The sequence below is a fragment of the Euprymna scolopes genome, chromosome 45 (assembly GCF_053919585.1).
Source record: "Euprymna scolopes isolate OS-2025 chromosome 45, ASM5391958v1, whole genome shotgun sequence".
In the NCBI taxonomy this organism is placed as follows: Eukaryota; Metazoa; Mollusca; class Cephalopoda; order Sepiida; family Sepiolidae; genus Euprymna; species Euprymna scolopes.
Window position 1 is genome coordinate 7,514,176 of NC_136526.1, and position 16,312 is coordinate 7,530,487.

At 33.0% G+C, this 16,312-nt stretch overlaps 1 protein-coding gene across 4 annotated transcripts in view; it reads left to right on the forward strand.

The window, feature by feature from the left end:
* The window catches only part of LOC145269029 (coatomer subunit beta'-like), a 122,456-nt gene that overhangs the window by 68,657 nt on the left and 37,487 nt on the right, over window positions 1-16,312 (forward strand). For 2 of the 4 annotated variants that reach the window (XM_080124616.1, XM_080124618.1), the window contains exons 17-19: window positions 1,248-1,340; window positions 4,040-4,220; window positions 6,701-7,111. In XM_080124616.1, coding sequence (XP_079980742.1) covers window positions 1,248-1,340; window positions 4,040-4,220; window positions 6,701-7,111 — 685 coding nt within the window. The remainder of the gene's footprint in view (window positions 1-1,247; window positions 1,341-4,039; window positions 4,221-6,700; window positions 7,112-16,312) is intronic. The other 2 variants (XM_080124617.1, XM_080124619.1) reach the window with 1 other exon arrangement.

Consider the following 16,312-nt stretch of genomic DNA (forward strand, 5'->3'; position numbering starts at 1 on the left):
AAGCAAAATATGATGAAAGTAAAAATAGATAAACCCCATAATTTATTATACCATACCTGTTCACACTGAAACACTTATCACAATATCCTGTGGATCTATATTAAAAAACCTTGTTAAACTTTGTGACATATTTCAATTCTATGGAGGTCGTGTGAACGAAGATCCCATAATTTTATTATACCATATTTCTTCAAACTGAAACATAATTATTAAAGTATACTTACGCAGATAGATATGAAAAGTCTTTATTAAAGTTTGTGCCTATTTCCATTCTATCGAGGCCAGGCGCGAATGCAGACCCCACAATTTTATACCATCCCTATTTAAGTTAAAACATACTTATCAAAGTATTCTTATGTACATCTATATCAAAAACACTTGTAAACGTTTTTTTTTTTAATTTAAAAATTTTTTTATTTCCATACTTTGTGGACCAGGCGCGAACGCAGACCCCACAATTTTAATGAACCACAGTTCTGCCAGATCAAACATACCCATTCCTGTGTCTCGATACATCTTCTGTTATTATATGTAATCAGTTTTTTAAAATAGTCAACCATATAGGAGCCTATTCGTGACCAGACACACAGACATTCAGCTTTATATATATATATATATATATATATATATATATGCATGCAAAAGTTTTGGGGAAATATCAGATATTTTGAAATTCATATGCAAAACTAGGAAAACAGATGACTGATTGAAACATTGATAAAGGTGCAGTATCTTTCCACCCTCAAAAAAAAATCTTTAAAATGACCACTAATATAGGTTTTCGAGGGTGCTGAAAACAAAAATAATGTTTAAAATTCCAGGTGGGGGGGGTCACTTCTCTATATTAATTTAACCTAAAATCTTCAATTGAAAAGCTATGTTTAATTTTTTAATAATTTTTTTTTCCATCTTGTATTCAACATTTCTCAAAAGAAGACATATTTGTTTTAAAACTATTTTAATTTAAACGATTAAATAGAGCGAGAAACAGTCCTTAAAATGATAAAGTATTACTACTGTTATAATAACGAAAACTTATTTGAAAATACATCATTTGAAATCGAAATTAAAAATTCTGCAGGAACTTTCTTAACTTAATACTAGCTAATATATCTACTAGCCAACTTACCCACTCATGTTTAACAGGTGCACTGCTAGATAAAATACATTTGTTTTATTATACAGAAGAGAATAAGATCTAATTTTTTTCAAAAATTTTAATTTAAAAAAAATTCTTTTCTTTCAAGGTTAGACGAATGCCTCGAAGTTTTGATCAACACTGGTCGTCTCCCTGAAGCTGCTTTCTTTGCTCGTACATATTTACCTAGCCAAATTTCCAGGTAAGAACCATTAAATTAAAAAATTAATACTTTTTCCTATTAATTCCCTATTAATTATAAAATGGTCGTTAGAAAAGAAGCAAATTCAAGATGTTAAATTTTATTGTGTCTGGCTTGTTGACTTTGTCGATTTGCATGGTTGACATTTCGAGCATCTGTGAGTGCATTATATATATATATATATATATATATATATATATATATATATATATATATATATTATTTTTTTTTTTTTAACAATTTATAAAACTTATTCTTTGTAAGAATGAATATCCATTTAACAAATTTCATTTGAATTAGATTTAATTTTATTTTTGAAAAACAATTTATAAAACTTATTCTTTGTAAGAATGAATATCCATTTAACAAATTTCATTTGAATTAGAATTTTATTTTTGAAAAACAATTTATAAAACTTATTCTTTGTAAGAATGAATATCCATTTAACAAATTTCATTTGAATTAGAATTTTATTTTTGAAAAACAATTTATAAAACTTATTCTTTGTAAGAATGAATATCCATTTAACAAATTTCATTTGAATTAGAATTTTATTTTTGAAAAACAATTTATAAAACTTATTCTTTGTAAGAATGAATATCCATTTAACAAATTTCATTTGAATTAGAATTTTATTTTTGAAAAACAATTTATAAAACTTATTCTTTGTAAGAATGAATATCCATTTAACAAATTTCATTTGAATTAGAATTTTATTTTTGAAAAACAATTTATAAAACTTATTCTTTGTAAGAATGAATATCCATTTAACAAATTTCATTTGAATTAGAATTTTATTTTTGAAAAACAATTTATAAAACTTATTCTTTGTAAGAATGAATATCCATTTAACAAATTTCATTTGAATTAGAATTTTATTTTTGAAAAACAATTTATAAAACTTATTCTTTGTAAGAATGAATATCCATTTAACAAATTTCATTTGAATTAGATTTCATTTCTTTGTATTCAGAATTTCGACTTTTTTTTTTCACTAGCTTTTCTTTTGTTTTGTTTTTTTCACAAGAACAGATTTTCCTTCCAGATGAAATAAAAATTTTTGGGTTTGTATTACTGTACACATAGATTCGAAAAAGTTGTCAAAAAACAAATATATAACAAATAAATGTTATCAAAGGCAAGATAAGTTACTTTTCTACCTAACTGGATATATTTTTTGTGTTTTTATTCAATGTAACATGTTTATTCAGCTCGAAAAACATGCACTGTTTACCGATGTATTGGAAAATTCAAAATGGCGGCCGACTGTCTCTTTAACACGGTAAGTGTGGGAAAAGATGTTATAAATAATAAACTAGACAAAATACTATTAAAAAACAACCGAATATATGTCAACTTATGTCACGGTAACATATATTGAGCGAATTTCTAACAGTATTTTGTCTAGTTTATTATTTATAATACCTTTTCCCAAACTTACCCTCTCCGAGAGAGAGTCGGCCGCCATTTTGAATTTTCCAATACATCGGTAAACACTGCATGTTTTTCGAGCTGAATAAACATGTTACACTGAATAAAAACACAAAAAAATATATCCAGTTAGGTAGAAAAGTAACTTATCTTGCCTTTGATAACATTTATTTGTCATATATTTGTTTTTTGACAACTTTTTCGAATCTATGTGTATAGTAATACAAACCCAAATTTGTTTCAATATTTTGTATTTCCATTTGTCATTGCTTGTTTTTTACTTTCAAAATAATACATTAACTAGCGGGACCTGTGGAAATTCCACAGGACTCATTCATATGTAATATATTGATGTGGGATTTCTGTAGATGTTCAGTGTAAATGGAGACGCTCTGATATTATTGTAGCTTTTTTGTTAAAACTGCAAAAGTATTTATCTAAGCTAGCACAAACGCACGGTCGTAAAGTACGCTTAAATATATTTAATTCTTGCAGATTTCGTACATATTATTATAGTTAATGCTCTATCGATTTTTATATATTATAAATTTGTGATTTCAAATATATATATATATATATATGACTTGGGTGCATTAGCTTGAATCGAAATGAAAAAAAAATTATATACACACTGGAGTTCCTTCAGCCATAATCGAAACTGAAACTAAAACTTATGAAGAATTCTTGATAAAATTATTTATTAAAAAAAAAATAGATGACTTAAGTGCCTTCAGCCATAATCGAAACCAAAACCAAAATTATAAAAAATTCTTGGTAAAATTATTTATGACAAGAAAATGACTAGATTACACTATTTTTTTAGTTATTTCATTTCTTTTTTTGTTTTATTTTTCATTTCATTGTTTTGTTTTAGTAATTATGCAGAGAAAGGTATCTCTTCTTTATGAAATTATGTGAAACTACGGTCCTGTTTGTGAAATTTTAATAATTTCTGAACAAAAATAGAAACCACTGCATTATTTTCCCATGTCTTCATTTTTCAAAATTTTTCTTGAATATTTAGTTCTACATTTTTTATAAGAGCTCCAGAAACTTTGGCAGGCCGGATCTGGAAACCTCTGCTCTAGCTCATAATAACATGACTTTTTAACCTTTTTTTTTTTTTTTTTTTTTAATATTAAATTTTTGGTGTGGGGCCCAAGGATTTATTCTCTCATTCTTCTACTTTTTTTTTTTTTTTTACCCCCTCCCCAGTTTGAAACTAAAAATCATCACCATTTTAAAATATTTTTTTTTTTTTATTCCAGAGTGGTAAAGCTATGGCGTGAGATGCTGTCCAAGGTCAACAAGCGTGCCGCCGATTCTTTAGCCGACCCCACAGAATATGAAAACCTGTTTCCTGGTTTAAAAGACACATTCAAAACCGAACAATTCCTCCGGCCTCAATATCGCCAATCCTTCCCAGCGAGTAGCTACGCGAAAATGCCTGTAAGTTAAATGTTCCTATTATACCACTACATGATTTACGACCACGTTTTTTGTTTTCAATATAGCGTTTAAGAGAAAAAAAGAAAATCATATCTGGAATAATTGCCTCTATGCATAAACTTGGTAGACCCTATATATATATATACAAGGTGTCTTCAATATTGTTTTTTTTTTTTTTTGTAATTTTTGGATATGTTTATTACTGTGACATGACAAATACAGGGTGGTGGCTAGAAAAGCGGGAAATTTGTTAAACAACGATTTATTTTGTAAAAAAAATTTTTTTTTACAAAGTTTTTCAAAGACAAATGTTATACTCATAGATACTCAAAATGTCGTCCGTGCACTTCACTGCAGTGTCAAACGATTTATTTTTACAACACCCACACGGCACCAATCAAAAAATAGCAATCACGCATCTTATTCATCTTCATGATGAGACCTTCAAATTTCCCGCTTTTCTAGCGACCACCCTGTAGATACAATTAGTTTTACTTGACTATTTCGATTTTTGAATTTGGTTTTTATTATAACGTCGAAGTTACATTTTAACGCCGACCCAAAGAAACAAAGGAAAGAAATCTGATAAAAGTTTTTTTATTTTAGTTGAAAGAAAAGACGTTTAATATTACAGCTGCCTAACAAGTATTTTCAACAATTTGGTCATCTGAAAATCGTGTTAAAGGTTTGATTGGTGCTACCAGATAAGGCTGTCCGAAGATATTGGCTTCCCGAGCCAAACGCACCTAACATTGATGCTTTTTGTTTTTCTGCTTCCTTTTGCAAAACTTATGTTCTGCAAAAACAAAAACAACAACCCACCTTTTCCTTCTTCCCATTCCCCCCTTTCTCTTTCTACACCCCCCTCCCCACTTCCTGACTGGTTTCCTAACTTAAAATGTACCAAACATTAATACTGTAACCGTTTTCCCTCTCCCATTGCAAAATGGTCCTGGATATGACCTTAAACTATATCCAGTGGTGAGGCCCCAGCTTGCAGGCTTTGGGGAGTGTGGAGCCACCCTTTAATTGCCATTGCTCCCAGGTCCACTCTGACCCGGAGTAGTAGTACCTGTTAGGGTCCCAACTATAGGTTAAATTTTCTTTTTCATTTTTTCTTATTTTTTTTCTTTTTCATTTTTTCTTATTTTTTCTTTTTTTCATTTTTTTCTTTTTTCTTTTTTTTCATTTTTTATTTTTTCTTTTCTTTTTCATTTTTTTATTTCTTTTCTTTTTCATTTTTTTTATTTTTTCTTTTCTTTTTCATTTTTTTTTTCTTTTTCATTTTTTTTATTTTTTCTTTTCTTTCATTTTTTTTTATTTTTTCTTTTCTTTTTCATTTTTTTATTTTTTCTTTTCTTTTTCATTTTTATTTTTTCTTTTCTTTTTCATTTTTTTATTTTTTCTTTTCTTTTTCATTTTTTTTATTTTTTCTTTTCTTTTTCATTTTTTTTATTTTTTCTTTTCTTTTTCATTTTTTTTCTTTTTTCTTTTCTTTTTCATTTTTTTCTTTTTTCTTTTTTTTTTCATTTTTTCTTTTTTCTTTTCTTTTTCATTTTTTTCTTATTTTTTCTTTTCTTTTTCATTTTTTTTTTTCTTTTTCATTTTTTTCTTATTTTTTCTTTTCTTTTTCATTTTATTTTTTCTTTTCTTTTTCATTTTTTTATTTTTTCTTTTCTTTTTCATTTTTTTCTTATTTTTTCTTTTCTTTTTTTCATTTTTTTCTTTTTTCTTTTCTTTTTCATTTTTTCTTTTTTCTTTTCTTTTTCATTTTTTTCTTATTTTTTCTTTTTTTCATTTTTTTCTTATTTTTTCTTTTCTTTTTCATTTTTTCTTTTTTCATTTTTTTCTTATTTTTTTTTTTTTTCATTTTTTCTTATTTTTTCTTTTCTTTTTCATTTTTTATTTTTTCTTTTCTTTTTCATTTTTTTATTTTTCTTTTTCATTTTTTTATTTTTCTTTTTCATTTTTATTTTTTCTTTTCTTTTTCATTTTTTTTTTCTTTTTCATTTTTTTTTTCTTTTTCATTTTTTTTATTTTTTTTCTTTCATTTTTTTTATTTTTTTTCTTTCATTTTTTTTTATTTTTTCTTTTCTTTTTCATTTTTTTTATTTTTTCTTTTCTTTTTCATTTTTTTTCTTTTTTCTTTTCTTTTTCATTTTTTTTCTTTTTTCTTTTCTTTTTCATTTTTTTCTTTTTTCTTTTTTTTTTCATTTTTTTCTTTTTTCTTTTCTTTTTCATTTTTTTCTTATTTTTTCTTTTCTTTTTCATTTTTTTCTTATTTTTTCTTTTCTTTTTTTCATTTTTTTCTTATTTTTTCTTTTCTTTTTCATTTTTTTGCTTTCATATGTAAAAAATACACTTTTAAATTTTATATAGATTCTTTCTTTCTATAGAGCAAAAACAAACACTGATACACGGACATTAAAATATATATATTTTTCTAAGATTTCTTCTGAATTTTAATTTTTTTTTTTCAGTTGAACATCGAACGTAATCCGATTGAGGAGATGTTGAAAGCCGAAAGCGAAGGTACCTTTGTTTACCAACAGGTATCCGAGAATGGTGATGACGAATTCGAAGATGCTAGCCCAACCGGCAAGGATGAGGTATTGACAGAACCCCCCCAAATCCCAACTCTTCTTTCGACAGTTGATGCACTTCCAAATGAGAAACCAGAGGCACCCTCACAGGCCCCCGTCCCCATAGACCCCACCTCTGCAATACCACAGGCTGCCACACCTATGCAGCCTGTGGATCCAGAGCCTTTACAATCCACAGATACCTTGGTGCCTACTCTTCCAGCTGACGATGAGCCGACATCAATTGAGGCTCCTCAACTTGAGTTTTCAGACCCGTCCCCTTTGACAGGTTCTTCTATCGAAGATTTGGTATGTTTTGTAGATCTTCTGCATCTTCAAAGCGCCGTGTTTGAGAGTGCATGCTTGCAACTGCTTGAATTTCTTCTGTGCATTTCGGTGCTTCCGTTTTTGGGTGGGAGAGCTGGTGGCACCTTTCTTGACTTGTGCAAAATCGTGTCCGTTGGTCCATATTTAATCTAATCAAAAGCACCTTGTGATTCCGAATGTTTGATTGAAGGGGTTTATGGCATTTATTTCTCAATTTTTTTTTTTTTTATGGTAATGAGTCACAAATTACAAAGGCCAAAAGCCACTCAAGGTCAATGAATTTGTCAGTTGAATAATATAAGAAGATTGGAGTGGACAAAAGTTGAATAATACTATAAGAGGATTGGAGTTTTTTTTTTTTTTTACAAAGGAGTCACCACTTATCAAGGCCCAGAGGCCACTCAAGGATAAGGATAAATGAGTGTACAGTAGTCAATGGGAAAATGTCATAGCAATCGTTAGTAGTGAAAATTTGGTAAATTGGATTACTTAACAGGACGGCTCATCAAGAATTTGTTCACATTGGACTTGAAGATGGCTAAATTATAGTCAGTTGGAAAGAAGGGAAGCAGAAGAGTTGGACAGGCGTGCAGTTCTAAGAAAGAAACTTTGTTTATGGAATGTACGTTTAGGTTAAGGTACAGATAAAGAGTGGAGGAAATTATTGATAGTGGTTTCAGCTAGACAAATGTTTTTTGTGAAAGTGAGAAGTCAGACTGGGGGGGGGCATAGATTGGAGCTCAGGCGATTCTTAACATGGGGAAGGGAAAGATTTCACGTTGTCTTCACTTTAGTATCTTCCAGTTGCGTATATAACCTGCCGAAAGATGCCGATGCAAAGTTACCAGAGATTGTGTTGTGAACTGCATAAGTACCGAAGTAAGCCAAGGAGAACCTGGGAGGTAGTGATGAAAGTGAACTTGGGAGAAAGAGGGATAAATAAAGACCTGGCCAGAGATATGTTCGTCCAATGCATGCTAGCATGACTAATGGATGTTAAACCAAATACGATAATGATGTGGTCAAATTGATGAGAACTGGCTGCATCCGCTCCGGGTGATAGCCAGATCAAGGAAAAGATGTCTGTGCAGTGAGGTATTTATGCCGAAGCAAGGGTTTCACAATCTTCAACTACACTTCTGATTATTGTTGACCAGAAGAAATCAAAGAAGACCATCACTACTGGGGTATGCAGAGGAGTGGTGGCATGCAATTAAGATTTTTTTTCTCGTATTCGCCTTAAACAAGACATAATCAAGTTGAGACACCAGTTCTCATTAGATTACTGAAGTTAAGCAGCACTAAACCTGGTCAGTACCAGATGGGTGACCAATTTGGGAATATCAAGCGCTGTATGTAGGAGACTGTCAACACATCCCTACAAGAGTTGCAAAAACCTAACGCCATCATCTCCCCTAACGGGGATATACACAGACAGCAAAAAGAAAGTCTGCACTTGTCATTTTTTTCAAAAACTGCAAATTTAAGCTAAATTGAATGTAACTGTTTAAACAACCTATACCTCATTTGATTCGCCTTTTATTCCTCTATGATTTTACCTGTTCATATTTGACTTTTAATTGAAATATTCTAGAGTTCACGTCAATTTTAAAAAAATAACTTCAAATTGAGGAGGCAAAAAGAAAGTCAGCACAATTGAAAATTGTTATTTAAATGTAACTTTAGGACATTAATGCAACACAAATACAACAGAAACACAATGAACTTGTTCATATTTAGTAGCATAGACATCTGTAATTTGACAGCCTGCAATCTTTTAAGAATTCCTTGAATTAGACTGCAGCAATACTCCGGGGAAAGGCCTCCCACTTTTCTTTAATTTTTGTCCAAAGTTCTTCCAAATTTGAAATTTCATAATTGCGTAGCTGTTGCTTGATGTAATACCATATGTTTTCGATAGGATTGAGGTTTGGAGATTGTGCAGGCCAATCCAAACATGGAATATCATGCTCTTTCAGGAACCTCTTGACATTACCAGCTGTGTGAATGGGAGCATTATCCTGCATGAAGATGGGATTATCATCAAAATTCCGACCAAAGTAAAGTAGAAAATGCTCAGTCAACATATTAATGTACTTAGTCGAATTAATTCGACTTTGCAAGCGAACTATAGGCCCTGGACCATTGGTGCTAATAATGCCCCACACCAAAACTGAACCTCCACTACCTTGTAGCGGTGAAACTGAGCACGTAGGATTAAATTCTTCGTCTTTCCTCCGACGGACGTACTGCATACTATCACTGCCTAGCCTATTGAACTTACTTTTGTCACTAAAAAGCACTTTTGACCAATATGAAGAGTCATCATCTTCATTGCATCTGACTAAGTCCAGATGACGCTTTCTGTTCTTTACAGAAATCATTGGCTTGTGTCTTGCAACATATCCTCGCAAATTAAATTCCTTTAATCTGTTCAAGATTGCACTGTTATTGGATTTGGGGAGCCGTTTCAAATCTGTTTCTTAAGCTGCGGATCTTGATAGCATTGTCCCCTGTTAGAAGTAACTCTAGTACGACCAGATTTAGGGACATCACGAACACTGTTGATGTTTTGATGCTTTTGCACAGTCTTTCGTACCGTTTTCTCATCACATTTCAATCTGCAGCCAATTTCTCGATTGGATAAACCAGAAAGGTGGAAATTAATGAGCTCCTAATGATCACTAAGAGAAAGTCGTGGCATATGGACTAAATGTTACGTTTTATAACCTGGAACAACAACAATTACGATTAGAGATGCTTTGTTGCCTGTTGGTGGATATTTTAAACTGATTTAGGGGCGAGAATTTAAGCTGACTTTGAGCGAATTTGTTGCTGCAGACTTTCTTTTGGCCTAAATTTAAAGTTATTTTTTTAAAATTGACGTTAACACTAGAATATTTCAATTAAAAGTCAAATATGAACAGGTAAAATTATAGAGGAATAAAAGGCGAATCAAATGAGATATAGGTTGTTTAAACAGTTATATTAAATTTAGCTTAAATTTGCAGTTTTTGAAAAAATTACAAGTGCGGACTTTCTTTTTGCCGGCACTGTACATGCGACTAGAGACTGCTTGTGAATTTCATACTGCAATGGAATGTCCTCTTTTGGAGGAAGTCAGCTAAACCCGCGTAGTGTTAGTGCAGCAGTTTTTTTTTGGGGGGGGGGGGGTTCAAATTTCCATTGGGACAAGGGGCTACTGTGAATTAGGGACCATGTTTGCAAGAACAGTCTAAGTAGGGAGTTGAGCAGCAAGATTTCTGTACACATTACACTTAAATTTCTGCATGATACAGGAAGGGAATTCCAAAGCTTAGATCACCTTACAGATGCTAAACTTATGACTGACCAACAATATGGATTTAGACAAGCCCGTTCAACAGTAGACATCCTAACTGTAATCTCTGAACGTATATACCACTCACTGGACAAAGCTGGGGAGGGCAGAACGGTAGCTCTAGATATATCTAAGGCTTTTGACAGGGTATGGCATGAGGGTCTCCTCAGGAAAATTAGATCATACGGTATCACTGGTAGAATACTAAAGATAATTAAATCTCTCTTAGAAAAGAGAAAAATCCAGGTTGTCCTTGACGGTCATACATCTAAACAATATATAAATGTGGGAGTGCTCCAAGGGTCTATCCTTGAACCTCTGTTGTTCCTAATATTCATAAATGACCTCCCCAACAAAATTGCCTCTGAGATGGGTATATATGCTGATGACACTACACTCTATAACAGACACGACAGGAAAACAAATGAACACATAACTAAAGAAATGGCAAAAACACTAGAGGATGACCTCCAATCTGTAGTGGAATGGGGACAAAAATGGATGGTCACGTTCAATGCCGCTAAGACTAAACTAGTTTCCTTCAATAATTACAAGAAACCTTCTCTACCACCAATAGCAATGGCCAATGACACTTTATCCGAGAGTACATCTTTCAAACTCCTTGGCCTAACGTTCACAGGAAACATGAGTTGGAACAATTACATTGAAAGCATTGCCAGGGCCACTGCAAAAAAGGTAGGCTCTCTCTACCGTGCTAGAAAATTACTAACACCCAAAAGTACCCTGTACCTCTATAAGGCCACCATTCGCCCATGTATGGAGTATTGCTGTCATATTTGGGCTGGTGCATCTGCTGCTAGTCTCTCGCTTCTAGACAAGGTTCAAAAGAGTCGCCAATCTGATAGGCCCTGAACTCTCACCTAAGCTTCAGCCTCTGTCCCATCGACGAAATGTTGCATCCCTCTGCCTGTTCTACAAGTATTTTAATGGAGAATGCTCTGACGAACTGCAACCACTTGCGCCCCCACGAAGTAAACACCTTCAACAAACCCGACAGGCAGCTAAATCTCACCCCCACACAGTAGAGATCTCTAGATGTAAAAGATCTTTCTACTCCAGTAGTTTCTTCCCCAGAACCGCTAGACTTTGGAATTTCATTCCAGGTCCCTGCTTCCCCAACTGTACTGACATGCAGAAGTTCAAGTGTAACATGAACAGACATCTTGCTGCCCAAATCCCCACATAGTACCCCAGTAGATGGTACCCCTGATAGTAGCCCCCTACACCAAATTGGCAATGTGCCTTGTTTGGGGTGAAAATGTAATTGAAAAAAAATTAAAAAAAAAAAAAGATTGAGGGGAGAAACTTTCAGAGTAAAAGGCTCTTTGACAGGAAGGGGATTGCATCTACAGTGAAGGAGTGAGTTTTGCTGCTTTTCTGGTTAGTCAGTTATTTATGTCCGGGGGGGGGCACTAGTGCTACAAGTTCATCAGAGCGCATTCCATTAAAGCATTACAGAGATAGAACAGGGGTTGAAGCTTGATTGACAGTGCAGAATCTATTAGATTAGAGACATTTTTTTTTAATCCTGTCCAATCAATAGAGAGAGACTAGTGGCTGATGCACCAATCAAAACGTGGCAGCAGTATTACATTCGTGGACGAATGGTGACTTTGTAGAGATATAGGATACTGTCTGGTGTGAGTAGTTTTCTAGTATGGTAGAGGGAGCCCACCTTCTTTGCAGTGGCCTTGGCAGTGTCCTCTATGTATTTGTTTCAATTCATGTTACTTGTAAATGTTCAGCTGAGAAGTTTGAATGAAGAACTCTCAGCTCGAGGGTTATTCATCCCCTGACAAAGGAGGGATTGGACTTTGTTTGTTTGCACTTTTCTCAATGACAGCACCTTGAATTTTTTTTTTTTTAATTTTGAACAAACGTTAGTCAGGGTGAAAGTAAATTTTTGCCAAAACGGATTTTCTGGGATAACTCTGGTTGTGCTTCCCGTCCCCCCCCACACCTGAAAGTATCCTGTACCTCTATAAGGCCACCTTTCGCCCATGTATGGAGTACTGTTGTAACATTTGGGCTGGTGCATCTGTTACTAGTCTCTCACTCCTGGACAGGTTTCAAAAGAGTCGCCAACCTGATAGGTCCTGAGCTGTCATCTAGGCTTCAGCCTCTGTCCCATCAACAAAATGTTGAATCCCTCTGCCTGTTCTACAAATACTTTGATGGTGAATGCGCTGACGAACTACAAGCACTTGTATCCCCTTCGACGTGAATACCCCCCCGACAAGCAGCTAAATCCCACCCCTTCACAGTAGAGATCCCTAAGTATAAGCAAGCCTTCTACTCCAATAGCTTCTTCCTCAGAACTCCTACACTTTGGAACTTCCTTCCGGGAGTCTGCTTTCCCAACTGTACTGACATGCAGAAGTTCAAGTGTAATGTGAACAAACATCTTGCTACTCATCTCCCTTCATAATATCCCTGCAACTTATGTTCCCGATAATAGCCCCCCTACTTCAAAGTGGCACTGTGCCTTGTTTGGGGGGAAAATTGAATAAAAAGAAAACAAAAAAATCATTCATCCATTCATTTGTTCACATTTTTCTCAATAACCATTTTGGATTTTTTTTTTAATTTTGTGCAAACATTAGTCATGGTGAAAGTAAATTTTTGCCAGAATGGATTTTCCAGGATGACTCTGACCCCCCCCCCCCCCCTCCGGGGCATTATAGGAGTAAAATTGCCCCAAAATCATTCCTCCGTTCGTAGAATTTTTTGAAATTTTGCACAGACATCAGTTATGGTAAAAGTAAATTTTTCACTTGTGGAGAAGGACCCTGCATGCTCGGCTTGTTATCCATGGCAATCCGTGACTGGAAAGGTTGTTAAAGGAAAGGGGCTCACTCTTAGCAGCATTAAATATTACAATCAAAGTTTAAAGACAACCAAACATTGAAACTGAATGTACAGACATTTTTTTTTTTTCTCGCTTTCTCTTTCCTTTTTGCATTACTTCTGACTCTCAAGGAATGCGGCCACATATCACATCTTCAACAAATTCCTTCTCTGTTTATAATGTGTGTAACGTGATTTCAGATTTGCGAAAGTGGGTGATTTTATATATAAATGGGGCACCCCAATAAACTGTATACACTCTTTAAATTATTTCAACTTGCTACATGAATCCACTATGCCACGTTCTCAAGAGATATTTAAGAATAAAGAATGGCAATTCCAGCAGGATGACGGTCCTGAATATGACCTTAAACTATATCCGATGGTGAGGCCCCAGGTTGCGGGCTTTGGGGAGTGTGGAGCCACCCTTTAACAGCCATTGCTCCCAGGTCCACTCTGACCCGGAGTGGTAGTACCTGTTAGGGTCCCAACTATGGGTTAAATAGAAACTGACTTGAAAAAAAAACAAATATATTCTATTAAAAAATCGTTTTTCAAAATAACTGGATTCGGCATTAAATAACCTGAAAAGGGCTGATATGCCTTAAAACAAAAACGACCAATTCAGCAGAATGGAGCACTTTCCCACTGTCATCATGACGTAAGAGCATCTCTTGATAGTCACCTGAGAAACATATAGTTAGGACGAAGAGGAAGTATTGAGTACTGTCCACGCTCACTGGATTTGAACCCCTCCTCAGGGATTTTTCTCTTTTTTTGGGCAGGGGATGGGAACATGTTAAACACGGGGTTCACGATGAATGAGTGGAAAGTAGTCAGTGAGCGTTGTCAGCTGTTCATGAACCACAATGGCCAATAATTTGAACATTTTCGATAATTAACTGGTTTCGATATTTGTTCATAGTATTTTGATGTATGAAACTTTTCTTTCTTGTAATAAATGTTGGTTTTATGGTCATTCAAAGAGTGTATACATTTTATTAGGACACCCTGTATATATATTTTCCCCTCATAGTTAATGGACAAATGAGGCTTTTTTTTTTATATGCACGCCACTGATATGAAACACTGTTTACGAAACGTGATGTAAAAAAAAATTCCCCCCCCCCCTGCATATAAAAAATTTCAGCATACGTAAGATACTGATGGCAGAAAGACTATTCTTCAGGCACCTAATTCTTTGAAAATCTTTAAAATTGAGGTTTTATTCGATTAATTTTTTTTTTTTTTTTTAATAATTTTCTGGAACATCTTGTGTTGATGTTTTAATCAGGTATTTTTTATAAAAAAAATTTTTTTTTTTAATTCAAACAGATAAAAAAACAAGTTATTTAAAAAAATTCACAGATTATATCTATCCTTGCGGGACCTGTGGAAATTCCACAGGGGATTCATTCATATGTAATATGTTAATGTTGGCATTCTGTAGATGTTCATCGTAAATGGAGACGCTCTGATATTATTTTAGTTCTTTTGTTAAAACTGCAAAAGTATTTATCTAAGCTAGCAGAGACATCTGACATAGCCCGGTCATAAAGTACGCTTAAATATGATATTTTAATTCTTGTAGTTTTCATATATATTATTATAGAGTTAATGTTCTCTCGATTTTTATATTTTTATAGTTGCGATTTCAAAAATAAAAAATATATCCATATGACTTGGTGTATTAGCTTGAATCGAAACTGAAATAAAAACTTATGAAAATATATATATATATATATACTCGGGTTTTTTATTCAAAAGTAATGGACTAATGAATTCAACGAGGTTGTTAGATAGTGCTCAATAAAAAGAGCTGATAATATTTGTTTATTGTTATATAAACATGGTCACATCCTGCTGCTACAAATAGCCACTTGTTTCAATCAAACAACAGATATCATCAGGCAGCGACTTGACTATTCAAAAGTTCAATGAATAACCTCTTATTCATTGAACTTTTGAATAGTCAAGTCGCTGCCTGATGATATCTGTTGTTTGATTGAAACAAGTGGCTATTTGTAGCAGCAGGATGTGACCATGTTTATATAACAATAAACAAATATATATATATAACTTGAGTTCCTTCAGCCATGATTAAAACCGAAGACAAAACTTATGAAGAATTCTTGATAAAATTATTTGACAAGAAATGAAAGTACATAACAATTAAACGACCCGGATGTAAGCGTGACGCAGAAACTAACACACACGCTATCGTATTAATATATAGATGTAATATTTATTTTTGTTTTCTGAATAAATTCTGTCTACTATACATAGTATTTCAACTGACTTACCTCCCCATTGCTGATGATTGCTTATGCCACGTGACCCAATATGTCCACCTCAGCATGTAACCTTATCGAAGTATTTTTACCATTAACTGCTTTTTACGAATAATTAATTTCTACCTTATTGTTTCCCATAATATTTGGATATGTTACTATTTGTGACATGGCAATAACGTGGGTACCATTTGTTTTGCATGAAATTCAGTACTTTTTTTTTTTTTAATATAGAAGCACCAAATTTTAATAAGTACCCACAAGTGACAGAAAGAAAATTTTTCAGGCACCTAATTCTTTGAGAATCTTTAAAAAATCTGTTTTCTTTGATTTAAATTGTTTTTAGTAGTTTTCTGGAAATATTTGGGTTGATTTTTTTTTTTGTTTACACCTGGAAAACATTTTTTTTTTCTCGAACTTAAATTTATTTTTATCTCTCTCCGCCCCCCCCCCCCATGAAAATCATTTTAAAAATTGAAAAAGTAATGTATGCATTGCAATTTCTACCGTAGTTGAAGAATATAGATTGAAGAAAGTTTCTGTTACAATTTTTATCATGCACTGATAAATACTCCAAAATTTTTTGTGAGGGATAGTTTTTTTTTTTTTTTCCCCCCCTAGAAATCACAAATTAGTTGTAAGAAAGTAAATGATTTCACTTTGAATCCTTTTTCTTCCTCTGCG